The 14,166-nt window shown below is 43.2% G+C and overlaps 1 protein-coding gene across 1 annotated transcript in view; it reads left to right on the forward strand.

Moving 5' to 3' along the window:
• The first annotated feature begins 1,934 nt into the window (after nt 1–1,934).
• Nucleotides 1,935–14,166, forward strand: part of LOC140207889 (uncharacterized) — a 28,578-nt gene continuing 16,346 nt past the window's right edge. The window contains exons 1-3 of the mRNA XM_072276433.1: nt 1,935–2,013; nt 2,114–2,323; nt 11,430–11,500. Coding sequence (XP_072132534.1) covers nt 1,935–2,013; nt 2,114–2,323; nt 11,430–11,500 — 360 coding nt within the window. The remainder of the gene's footprint in view (nt 2,014–2,113; nt 2,324–11,429; nt 11,501–14,166) is intronic.

Below are 14,166 nucleotides of genomic sequence, written 5' to 3' on the forward strand. Positions count from 1 at the left end.
ACGGCCGCTATCAGGTTTTATCGAACGCGGCTGGTTGAAGAGAGCCGAAACTCTACGGGTTGCCGCCATCACAGAGGCCGGATTAGACCGAAACTGTATCACTGAATGTGTCTCACTGAGCAGAGAGGAAGGAAAGCTGACCGAGGAGCTGTTTTCTGGAAAGATCAGGAAAGCACGAGTAAAACTACAGAGTACAGCAAATACATAACTACAGGCTCGGGCAGGTCTTCTACTCCGCTGATAAAATATTGTTGAAATGATCCCGAGTACGATAATATTGTTTCTTCACCTCCCAGTTTATTCCGTTGTGATTTTCCTCCTTTTTTGTCTCCTAGTTGTTCAGTGTATCTGTAGTTGTTACATTTTATTCAGCATTGTTATTGTTTGACCTTGTTCTGTTTATTCTACTTCACGGCTCTATACAATGATTTGAACTGTACACAGGACTGGAATTTCACAGCATCTCAGTACATGTGACAATATTAAACCGATTCCAATTCCATCTATCTGGAGAGCAAATCTGAATCGGTCTCCCCGCCATGGGGGAGTCACAGTACGTGGACAGATCAGGCCGCTCACATGGAGTTCCCTTTTCCGGATCACAGTGAGAAGTGAGCGGCTACTTGGATATCACAGGTTCGCAAGTTCTCAGAGTACGAAACGGCGTCACGTCATTTCCGGGAAAGGTATTCTCCATGACTAGAAGTGGATACCGAAACTTTCATGCCCCTTCTATCCAAATCCTCACCCAGATCCTTCTGATCTGTCAGACTCTCTGCCGCCGCCGGGCGCTCACGCAATCGGTTTCAGATCTGCAGCAACTCACCCGGTGAGGAACAAAGCGATCCGATATTCTCTGTGTTCGCTGTACTTCAGAACCAGCTATGGTGCCTGGATGCTGACGCCTCCTTGCGTGGGATACATTACAAACTGGTTATCATCTGCCAATAATCGCGATCCTCTCAGCCTCAGGGTGTTTCGCTACAGCAGTCACAAACCTATCCGGCTCATCGGTTTCGTGCTGGTTTCGGATTAGTCCTCTCACGTGTACCGAGATACAGTGGAACTGTGTCTGGCGTTTTGTTCCATGAAACTCCAATGATTACACAGTGTATTGAGTAGAAGGATGTACAACAATATCATGTCTCTGTTCTTGTGCGCCGTGTCTCATGTAATTAAAGGAAGCATGCATTCCAGTTTAGATGGAAATGTTGGGCTGGGGATTCATCGTTCACTGGCTCCGGGAATCTGTTACATCCAGGAAGCCGTTCTGTTCTCACCCCGGTCTGGGTAAAGAAACGCGGGGGAAATACAGCGCATATTCTTTGGTGTTTTGCCTATGGGGATCTGTAGACTTAAAACTCTGGAACAGCTCGTTCCTTCAGACTTATCACAGATTTAATGTCATTGGCGTGAGTTCTAAATTTATCAGACTTCCCGAAAATCTGTTAGAGTCACTTAGCGTCTTTGGATCAGCCGGAAAATTGAGTTGAAAAGTGGTAGATGGAATTTCATGCACAGAACTGCGAGCCGTTGAACTTTGGGAGGCTTACACGTTGAATGTTGGGGCACCGATGAGTGCGGTGGAACAGAGGGATCCGGGAATAGAGATCCATAATCTCTCGAAGGTGTCATCACAGGTCGACAGGGTGGTAAAGAGAACTTTTGGTACATTGACCTTAATAGGTCAAGGTATTGAGTATCGGAGATGAGATGTTATGTTGGAGTTGAATAAGACGTTAGTGAGGCCGATTAGGTATATTGTGTGCAGTCCTGGTCACCTTTCGGAAGGAAAGATAGCAATGAAATTGAATGAGTTCATAGAGATTTTTAGGGATTGGATCGGGTAATTGTGGGCAGGCTCTTTCCCACTGAGGCTGGGTGGGACTAATGGTCAGAGGTTAAGGGTGCAGGGTGAAATTCTTAAGGGGAACATGCGGGTGGTGAGAGTGGAACAGGCTGGCTTCGGGAGTAACGAGCGGAGGATTGATTACAACATGTGTGGGGTTCTCAGTAATGTTAGCTGCTAAGACTGCTGTAGTGGCTTCCTTGTATTGCGAACTGCTGATGTACTGGTTTCTCTGTAGCTGCGATGTTTGGGTTATACTTACAGATAACGGGAAACTAACCAATGGGAGACATGTTATTCTATCTTGTATGTCTGGGAACCGAGTTTGCTCGCGGGCTTTCGGTCGAGGCGAGGAAACAGGAAGAACGAGTGCGGGGAGCGCTCGGTGTTCAGCGGACGGAGAATATGGGAATTCGAGCGTCCGGAGAATGGTGGCGTTTCGGCGGAGGTCGTTAAAGGAGGGACCCCAGAGGCGTGAGCTTCAACAAATTGTGTGCACGAAATGTTAACTTTAATAAGAGTGGCGCTTTTGTCTTTTATATTTCTACTAACCACACAACAAAATAAGAGTTATAACGTGTCATCATTGACTCGGTTATTGCGTACTGTCTGAAATTTGCATTGTGAGCTTGAACTGGGGTACTTACACAACATCCACCCAAGTTTGAATGCTCTGTTTTGGTGGGGCCGAAAGCTGATTTCCCTAGACGAACGTGCGGGCAAGCCTAGTCGGCTACACATGCAACAGAAGTTTGGATAAGTACAGATGCAACAGGAGTTTGGAAATGGAGTGCAGGGCTATGGTCATGGTGCAGGTCAATGGGACTCGGCAGAATAGTTCAGCATGACTACACGAGCCGAGTGGGCTGTTTCTGTGCTGTGTTTCTCCATGTGTTTAGAAATTTCCACCCAGACTACCACACACGCCATGGGATAAGATCTGTCTCAGCCCTGGGAATTTGTTCTTTTTTTACGGACATGAGAATATCGATAATTATTTATGGAGAACAGCGGTAGAATTTCCTCTTTCTTTTAGTGAGCACTACAACTGCAAAGACCGATTTTCTGACGAATATCGACAGGAAGTATTATTTTTGTGTCCTGTCTCTATGTTTAGAACTTCTGCTCTCCGTTTAGATTGAATATATTGTACCTCTACGGTACCAGCACTTTCCATCAGCGTTTGCGTGTCCATGTTATGCTGAAAAAAAACCTTTGCATTAATCCTAATGTCGTCAGCCAGGGAATTCCCTTCATCTCCAATTGGTCATATTGACAGTTTCCTGAACTGGACAGGTTACTGTGAATGCGCGCAAACAATATGCTGTAGATTCAGGTATTTCATGAATGAAAGCAAAGTTTCGCCATCGAGCGTGAAGATTAGCAATTAATTTCTTTACACTTCTCGAACGTGAGTGAGGTCACTGGCAGGACTTCCTCCTTCAAAGTGACCCATCACTTCAACATACAGTAAACGGAACGATCAGACCGCCGGTGACGCATCACTGATATCTAGTTTACTTTTATTTTCTTCAAGTAATTTCTCACACTTCAACTGAAGCTGTTTCACATGCATCAAGCCCGTACCTCTCTGACCCTGTAACTCAGTAATCCTTCCTCTGAAGGTTTCTACCTCCTTTCTTTCTGTTTCAATCTTTTATACTGAGTTTCAAATTGATAAACATAACAATGATAACAATACAAATAGATCGGGATTACATTGATAACGATTAACGTGTACAGACACAGACTCCGAGTAATATATTTCATTTAAACCTCCCAATCTCTTAATAACTGAACATGAAAAGAAAATAAAGCAAATTTTTACCCCCTACACTAAAAAAAAACAAAATAAAACAAAACAAAGACTGGGCTGCCATATTTCATCGGTTAAAGTCATTATTTGTCATTAACTCCGCTCCTCTATACACAAACAAAAAGTTATTTAAAAAGATTTGGAAAAGGTCAGCTGACATCATATGAAAATGTTGAATAAATGGCCTCCACGTTTTTTTTTCAAATTTAATGGAAGGATCGATAGTACCTCTCCTAATTGTTTTACAACTTTAAACATGTTATGGTTTGGGGAAAAAAACATTGAAATGTAGTAGGGGGATTAGAATCTTTCCATTGAAAAAAATGGATCTTCTGGATATTAATGTAACAAATGCAATCAAACGACAAGCTGAAGGGGATAAATGACTGGAGTCCATCACTGGCAGTACAAAAAAAATGCAGTAATAGGATGAGGTTGTTAATGAATCCGCAAAACTACTGAAATAATATCAAAAATGTCTTTACAATATTTTTCCAAAAGCATGAAAAACAATAAGATATGTGTCAAGGGAGCTAGCTCAGAATTACATCTGTCACAGACAGGATTTATATGACCATAAAAAACAGCTAACTTATCCTTAGACATACGGGCCCTATGAACCACATAATATTGTATCAAAGCGTGTCTGGCACACATTGAAGAAGTGTGAACTAGTTGGATAATTTTCTTCCATTTCTCTATAGGTAAAGATGCCTGAGGTTCTCTTTCCCATTCATTCTTATTTTTATCAGCCATACCTAAAGGTATTTTCGTAATTAAATCATAAACAATTGCTATTAAACTCTTCTGATAGGAGTTTAAACCTGAAATATTTTCTGAAATTTCAGCTTGATGTGATATTGGAAAAGTAGGTAAAATAACCTTCAAAAAGTTTCTAATCTGTAAATATCTCAAAAAATGTGATGTAGGCAAATTGTATTTATTGGACAACTGTTCAAAGGACATGAGATAATTATCCATGAATAAATCACGAAAACATGTTATTCCTTTCGTTTTCCATAAAAGAAAAGCTCGATCAGTTCTGGATGGTTGGAAGAAAACAAAATTGGATCTAATAGGACTTGATAGGACAAATTTATTCAATCTAAAAAAAATTACGAAATCGAAGTCATACTCGTATTGTATGTTTAATTATTGGATTAATCTTTTGTTTATTTAGTTTATTAAGTACAAAGGGAAGACAAACCCGTAAAATAGAAGCCAATGAGAACCCCTGTACAGACTCACACTCGAGGTTCACCCATCGTGGACATTGAATTTCATCCAAATCTTGTATCCAGAACATCAGACATTGAATATTAATTGCCCAGTAATAGAATCTAAAGTTCGGCAATGTCAAACCGCCATCGTTTTTTGATTTCTGTAAATATTTCTTACCTAATCTAGGATTTTTTATTCTGCCATATATATGAAGAAATTTTAGAATCAATAATATCAAAAAAGGATTTAGAGATGAGGATTGGTACCACCTGAAATAGATACAGAAATTTAGGTAAAATAGTCACCTTGACCAATCAATGATAAGGACAATGGGGATCAGTTGGTAAGCAATTGTTTAACATGACAAATGAGGGGTAAAAAGTTAACTTTAAATAGATCCTTATGCTTCTTAATAATTTTAACAGCCAAATAAGTAAAATAATCTGTAACCAGTCCAAATGGTGATTGTTAATAGATTGGAACTTGAATATTTAATGGAAAAAGCTCACTCTTATTAAGATTCAATTTATAACCAGAAAAAAAACTACTAAACTGAGCAAGTAGTAATATTACTGCAGGGATGGATTTCTCTGGATTAGAGATATATATTAACAGGTCATCTGCATATAATGATACCTTATGCGTCCCATCCCCACGAATAATGCCAAAAATATTGGGTGAATCACGAAGAGTGATTGCCAAGGGCTCCAAGGCAATCTCAAATAGTAGGTTTCTATGTCCTTTTGGAACCTTTTGTGTTCTCCCTCTAACCTCTCTCGCTTGGCGTCAGCTCTTTGCAGATATTCCAGAACTTCCTGTTGTAACCTATGTCGCTCGGCTTCTGCTTTATGTTGACATTCGTCATCCCCTTCTAATCTGTGCCATTCTGCGTTAGCACTTTCTCGTAATTTAATCAAATCATCCATTAAACTAGCAACTACGACTGATTTTTGTAATTGTTTAAATTTTCTGCCAGTCATCCTCCATTCAAAACAATCCAAGTCTTTTGGACTTTCTGAATTTCCTGAATTCTTCTTCCTGGGGGGTTGGAGGTGGAAGCAACCGCTAACTACCCAGTCTCAGATCTCTCTGTACCTCACACACGGGGTCCGACTCGAGTCTCCAGCTGAACAAAGAGATTTATCCTCGAACCCCAACAGGGACGCCAGTTCTGTTACAAGAATTACCCTTTGTAATAATGATCAGTGAGGCACAGAGAATCAGTGTTTGCCGAAAAGTATCTGCTATTTTCTGAACTAAAAAGCGCGGGTTCACAAACTATCTCCCAGGCGTGCACCCTACTTGAATGAAGAGAAAAGTTATTACCCTGGAAAAGGTGACTTGGCTGTCCAGGCATTGCCTGTGGTCCCGATCACCACGTGTCCCTGGGATCCACCTTATCCGCGGCGGTAGGTCTCTGGTTGCTGGAGAGTTATCGCCCCTGCGTATTTGGAGCTCCTGAGTCTTATAACGTCCCTCATCAACTGGACTGTTGGATCTCCGTCCATTTGGCTCAAGCTCAGCTGAACTACCTGGGTGACCTTCTCACTGGTCATTGTACAGGGCTACAACCAACATTGTTTCGTGATTCTGCCCACCCTAGCCCTGTATCTTTCTGCCTTTACACTCTGACTGGTCCAGTACAGTTAAAAAAGGCAACCCAGGCAGAGATTCACGAGATTACAGATTGCTTCTTTGGTAAATCTGGCATTGTACATAACAAGTAGATACTCCCGTGAGAACGCCTCAGATTTAGCAGGTCAATACTTTATTGCTTATATCCATATTCAAATACTCCTATTAGATTATCCAACAGCAAGAATCAATTCAGCGTCCACAAAATAGGGGGAAACAATGACAACTAGTCTACCTGCGTCTCCTGTCCTTGATTAGAATGTAGTCTCTTCTGGCCAACACCAGGGAGGAAGTTATGTGTTGGAGCTAGGGACGGAGTTAAAAAGCCAGACTTTAAAATTGTCACCAGGGAGAGAGTGAAGCGCCGAGTTAGTATCGTCACTAGGAAGCGGGATGACAATGGTCACCAGGGAGGGAAAATACACAGAAAGAAAATGGAAAATACACAGACAGAAAATGGATATCAGGAAAGTGGCGACTTACTGAAATCCAAAGGGCGTGGCGGGCCGACATGAAATGATCACTGACGCCTTTGTTATTTTGGCCGAAAGGAGGGAGTGACGGGCAAAAAGGGAAGGAGAGGCCCACCGGATAAAATGGCCAAAGGAGAAGGACTGACACATTGAGAAGAAAGAGAGGGTAATGGGTTGATGTAAAATGGTCGATTGGGAAGGAATGACGCACTGACCGAAAGTGTCTGATGGGCTGGTTGGGTTAGTGATAACTTGGTTAAAAAGAGAGCCTGGAAGGAAAGGAGTAAAACGTCGATTGAAAACGACCGTCACAACGGTTAATTTTGTCCAGGCAAAGGGAGAGGTGTACTGGCTGAAAAAGAACCCGTCGGTTGTGTTGACAGGGGCACCAAGGAGTTAGTGACGCCTTGGTTAAAGTGAGCGGCAGAGAAGGAGTGAATGTGTGAATGACACATCAAAAGGTCAGCGGAGACGTAGAGCGGTGTGGAAGAGGGAGAGTCACTGAGACAGGCAGGGGCGCAGGAGAAGGAGGGACGCGGAAGGGGCAGAGCGTCACCCGGTTCGGATATGACCCAAGTGCGGAGTGAGAGACACTGGAGCCGGTCGATATTTCACAGACCTTAATGCGAACAGTGTTAAAGGGAAAAAAGAAAACAATAACCACTAGACCAAACAGGGCCGTTGACCAAACTGCTCAAATGGAAAACGAAGCCAATACTGCGGCTGAAAAGAACAACCGAGAATAAAACGAACACCGCCAGTCTTCAGAGTCAGCTGAATCCACAGTCCAATGTTTCAGCCAAGATGGAATACAGATAACAAAGCGTAGCTATGTCCAAGTCTCGAACAAGCACTACGAAGACGAGTGTGGAGTTCAATATTACCACAATGAAGTAATAATTACTTAACACGTGCATGTCAACAAGCGCAATTGCCGAATCCGTGTTTGTGACACAGAGAGGCTACGGGTGGATTTCAGAACCACAGCGGTTAACAATCACATTTGACTTCTAGGGACGAGAAGAAGCCCAGAATGACTCCAAATGCCCGCCGCGTCACTGGAAAGGGAGTGATGGTAGAAATGAGCACAAAGTTTGGAGTGACGTACTGACTTAAAATGGGCGAATCCCTGGTTAATGTGAGCGTCAGGGATGCGGTGAGACATTCACTTACAGTGGCTACTGCCGGACACAGAATGGCTGGCGAAAGAACATCCAATGTCCACCGATACAATCCGGGATCGACTGTGTTCCAGATGGCAATAGCGGTATTTAACCTTGAAACAGTAATGGACTGTTTAATATCGTCTTGCGTATATATGATTTAATTCTAAAAACTGACTCATTGAATTCACATGTGTACATATGTTCCTCGGGGGTGGGGGAGGCACCGATGGGCCGGGGTGAAGAGGAGGAATAGGACAAAGAGGACACTGGTGAGACTCTGGGCGTTGTGAAGTACCTTCTACAACAATAGGCGACGGGAAGGGCAAGGAACTCTCATGTGAGTTCATAGTTGGGGTAAGTTAAATTATCCCCTCTACTGGAGGAGCCTGATCATTTACGAGTAGAAGTATTGCTGAACCTGTTGCTATGGGACCTGACGCTCCTGTCACTCCTTCTGGACAGCAGCATGGAGAAGTGAGCATCACCTGGGTGATGGGCGTCCCTGATGTTGAATGCTGCTTTCCTGTGATTTCACTCCTTGTCGATGTTTTCAGCGGTGGGGAGGGATGTACATCTGATGGACTGGCTGCATCCACAACTTTCCATTGTTTATTCTATTCAAGGAACTTTGTGTTTCTACACCAGACAATGATGCAACCAGTCAGGGTACTCTCCACTATACCACTCTAGAAGTTGGCCTAAGTTCAGGTGACATGCTAAATCTGTACAAACCGACGTAGTATAGACGGTAAATATTGCTCAGTCTTTCCAGGATATCGGCGGACAAATTCTTCTCCTCTGAGCCTCTACACTAAAGATCCCAGTCAATATGGGGGATATTATAGTTACAGATGAAAATATACTCCAAGGTCAGGCCTTCTTGTCAGAACCGGGAAGCAGGGGTAACAGATTCACCACAAGCTTCAATTTAATCATGGTGTGTTTATAATGTTTCCATTTTTATTTACACTGTATGGATAAAATTGCCTGGGATTCCTGTCAATACGCTTCACTCTAGTCATTTCCTCATCTCTATTCTCTCTCGCGATTCACAATTTGACTTGCTTGTTGATTCCTCATATTCCTCCGAGACCCAGTACAATTTCAGCATCCCAAACTTTACATTGTCTTCACTTCTCTCTCTCTCTCTCTCTCTCTCTCTCTCTCTCTTACACACACACACACACTCTCTGCAGTAAAGACAATGATATTTTGTTGTTGTATGTAAGACAGTTACAATTGTGCTACTGGAAGATAGTTCATGATGTCAGAGAGAAAGAGAACCTACAGGTTGAGAAAGAGGAGAAAACGAGGGTGAATGAAAGGCCGGGTTATGACAGGAGCAGGAGTGGTTGTTACTGACGAAAGTATACCACATGATCAGGCAGTTTTGTTAGAACAGGGAAACAAGGGTAACAGATTTGCCACAATGTTCAATGTAATCGGGGCGTGAGGTAAGGGACAAGGTGGATTTCTCTGGGACGCTGAAGCAAGTGATGCCGCCGGAATCAGCTGTAAGCAACTGGTTTATTGCTCTAACACAAAACACACAAAATGTTAAAGGAACTCAGCAGACCAGACAGAAAATATATAAAAGAGTAAATTATGATAGTGTGTGTTGTTTTCTATTTCCAGCATCAGCAGATTTTCTCCCGTTTTCGTTCTATAAGTCTGTTCATCACATTGTTTCCATTTATACACAAGTGGCTTTACAGAACAGGGATCGTGAAGACAGTCTGTTTGTAATAATTTACAGTATTTATTTCGAACGTTTAACGAGTTTCAAAATCCGATTCATTGGGTATTTCAGCATATTCTTGATTTCTTCTCGGAATTTGCTCTGGGTCAGAGCGTAAATAAAAGTGTTGGTGCAGGAACCGAGAATCTGCAGCATTCCCGATATTTCTTCAGTGAGGTAGCGGGGATCTGTCACAGAATAATAAACAAAACTCATTGAAATCCGTTGATAGATGTAAAATGCCTGCCGTGTTATCCAGCACAGTATGAAACTACCGGTTAAGCTGAAGAGCAAAACGATGGATTTGTGTCGGTTCTCCATCTCCCGGTCCTTGTCATTCTCTCCATTCCTTCGTCCCCGGAGCCCCCGGCGGGCTCGGCTGGCTGCTAGAATCTTCCTAACAGTTCGAATATTGAGCAGCAAAATCAGAAAGAATGGGACACAAGGGGTTAAAATGCGGTGAAACATTGCAAATGCCGCCCATGAGGGGGAACTTTTGTAGCTCGATGTATAAACACAATACCAGGGAACACCATCAATTACTACCAAAGGCTCGTATACAAATCCCCAGGGGACACACTCCAAACAGGCCAGCACACTCACTGTCCCGATAACCACAGCCGCCGTTCTCTCGGTGCAATATTTTGTTTTCAGCTTCTCACAGCAAATAGCCACAAATCGATCGACGGTGAAAGCGACAGTCAGCCAGACAGAGGCCGCGGTGCTCGAAAAAATTAACCATGCACCGAATCTGCACACAGGAGTGATGAACCGGAATGATCGGGGAAAATAAATCCAAGCAGTCCACGTCAGCAGCGGATAGGAGATAACCATCAAGAGATCGGCCGCGGCCATTCCCATCAGGTAACGATTGACGCATTTGGACAGACCGCACCTTCCCCGGGACACAATCACAATGGCCAGCAGGTTCGCTGAAAGAGAGACAGGGAGCAGCAAGTTGAAGAAAAAAACACTGACTGGGGCCAATGCAGCAGTGTGAGGGGATGCTCTAATAACTCAATGATATTGTTGCGCTTAGTCGTGGAAGGGTCCAAAGAGGGCGCAGATCTGGACGAGAGAGAGAAGGATTTTACACTGTAAAATAAAATCAATATAATTTGTATACGGATTCATTACTGATGACCGAAATATGAAGTGGCAGTGGAACGTTAAAACTGGGTTATTACCTCCTCAGAGTCCATACTGGATGGAACATTTTCTAACGGCGCCTCCGCGTTTCGTGTCATAAACTGAATAAATCCGCACCCTGACTGCGGGATACTTCCGTGAGACAATCATCAACTTCCATGGCTCTCCCTGTCAGGACAACCGAAGGACGGTACAAAAATATACGAGAAATGCAGAAACACGCGACCAGTCAAAACAGAATATGTGGGATAAACTGTTAAATTGTATCTTCTCATAAATGTTCTCAGAGGGGACCCTGAAAAACCTCTTAAAATTTCTCTTTCCATTCAAGCAGATTAGGGTTTAGTGTTTAAAGTATTTCCCAGTCTCTTTCTTAATCCAGTATTTGCCACCTCAGTGACTTTACAACAGCATATTGACTGTTACCACAATTACAACGCAATCTCAGACAACGTGAGAGAGAGATAGGACACCTCCCATTGAAACCATCACAGGGAAGCAGGGGAGAGGAATTCATCGTCCAGTAGCCAACTCAGTGTCGCTTTTAGATAACTGTATCGGTGTGAGATGTAGATATAATATAATACATTTCATAGTATTGATAACAATGAAGCCACACGGTGGTTCGGTTATGATAGTTGGGTTAGTAATGACTTCGCTGAGTTGTCCATCAACTGCTTCACAGTCAGTCACAGCGCACACATTTATTAAAAATCCACAAGTTTCACGCTACAATATGGAACTCCTCACATTTACTAAAGTGTCACTACCAGTCGAAGCTTTGATTATTGCACCTCTCACGACCGCTGACATACAAATGCAGACAATCAATCGCATAAACACCGGATGCAGCGTAAACACAATATTTGCGATTTCAGTGCAGCCACTACCGGACCAAAAGCACAGAAACCCGAACATCACACTGTTGAACCGAAGCAGCTGGGAGAACTCTGCCTGATCCATGAATTCCAGTATCGCTGAATTCCAGCGTCGGTTTGTTTTTAGATCCAGATCCCCAAATCCACTTTCCCGGTGTTCATTACATTCCTGAAATGTGGAAGACTGGGAAAAGACATGTAGCAGTGGAATCCAGCGACAGAAACAATCACAACATTGGAATTCAACTTCAGTTCCCACCTACAGAGGCTGAAACGGCGGCTTACCGGGAATTCCAACGGCTGAAATAAAAGGATAGTAAACTTCCCCTATTCTCAAGATGACTGGATACCCCATTTCAGTGAGAACCTGACCTGTCGCTCCTGAATTCACAGCTCCGGCAGAAACTCTGCGCTGATGTATTCAAGACGTTCCTGATTTATACAAAGGATCAGTCTCCAGAGATACCTCTGACTAACTTCATTAGTTAAAATTACTTGAACAAACACTTTAAATCAACACCATTGACTCTGATGTAAATATTGGGCAGTTTGAAGAGAAATATATCAAAATTCTTGGGTGTTACGTCAGCTGTGACTCATTCGGTGGAAATAATGTCGATGTCTGAGTTTTCTCTCAGAGCAGCCAATTTACAGCGCTCATGCTTTTGTTCATCAGCAAACAGATTTCACCGACACTGTGCTTCTGTCCCTTCGATTTCCCATTTTCAACTGTCCTATTGTGCTTCAATTCCCTCCTGCTCCTACCCCACCCCACACACACATACACACACACACACACACACACACACACACACACACACACACACACACACAGACACACACACACACAGGGATACCGACAGCTCATCAGTTCCACTGTCTCGGACAGAAGTCATTCAGTTTCACACTGAGCAAAAGCCAATTACATATTCCACTGTTACACTGAACCACACACGTTCATTATCTTAATTGCATTCTGTATCACTGTGTCGTACAGGTGGAGAGACTGAACCAGATCCCAGATCCCCACAAACTAATCCATCCACCTGCATGTTGTCTATATCCCTTCGTTCCCTGTGTGTTTCTTTGCCTGTCTAAGAGCCTCATGAACGCCACTGTTTCACCTACCCCCAGCACCACCCCAGAAATGGGTTCCAGACACCCACAACTCTTTGTTTGCTTTCTTTTAACGACGTGTGCTTTGAACGTTTTCCCCTCTCACCGAACTGCATGCCTCCTGGTATTCGGTATTTTGATGCTGTGAGAATGATACCAGCTTCCTACTCTATTTACGAATGGTATAAACATTTCTGTCTCCGTTTCTCTTCTGGCACTCTGCGAAGAACAATACAAAATTGTGCAACTCCTACTTTCCAAAGTTTCGGCATCCTTCCTATAGCGGGGCGACCGAAACTAAATGCAATATTACAGATGTAACCTGACCAATGTTTTATAACGCTGCAGCATTGCTTCCTGACTCTTGAACTGAAACCCTTTATTAAAAAGGCAAAAATGTCACACACCTGGGGAATGAAGGAGAGTGACATATCGGTGTTATGCTGCAGAACTGGAAATGAGGAAAGAGAAAAAATAACGAGGGGCATGGAGATGGCAGATGAACCAAGTGAATATTTTGCACAAGACTTCACTGTGGAAAGCCGGATGTTAAAGGCTGTGAGGGAACAGACGTGAGTGCAGTGACTATAACAAGGAGAGTGTGCAGTAAAGGCTGAAAGACCTGAGGGTGCATATGTCAGCCGGACCAGATACTTTATACTTTATACTTCATTGTCGCCAAACTAATGATACCGGAACATACAATCATCACAGCGACATCTGATTCTGCGCTTCCCGCTCCCTGGAGTACAAATCGATAGTAAATATTAAAAATTTAAATTATAAACCATAAATAGAAAATAGAAAATGGAAAGTAAGGTAGTGCAAAAAAAAGAAAAAAAAAAACAAGAGGCAGGTCCGGATATTTGGAGGGTACGGCCCAGATCCGGGTCAGGATCCGTTCAGCAGTCTTATCACAGTTGAAAAGAAGCTGTTCCCAAATCGGGCCGGACGAGTCTTCAAGCTCCTGAGCCTTCTCCCGGACGGAAGAGGGACGAAAAGTGTGTTGGCTGTGTGGATCGTGTCCTTGATTATCCTGGCAGCACTGCTCCGACAACGCGCAGTGTGAAGTGAGTCCACGGACGGAAGATTGGTTTGTGTGATGTACTGCGCTGTGTTCACGAT

Source organism: Mobula birostris, chromosome 13 (genome assembly GCF_030028105.1).
Source record: "Mobula birostris isolate sMobBir1 chromosome 13, sMobBir1.hap1, whole genome shotgun sequence".
In the NCBI taxonomy this organism is placed as follows: domain Eukaryota; kingdom Metazoa; phylum Chordata; class Chondrichthyes; order Myliobatiformes; family Myliobatidae; genus Mobula; species Mobula birostris.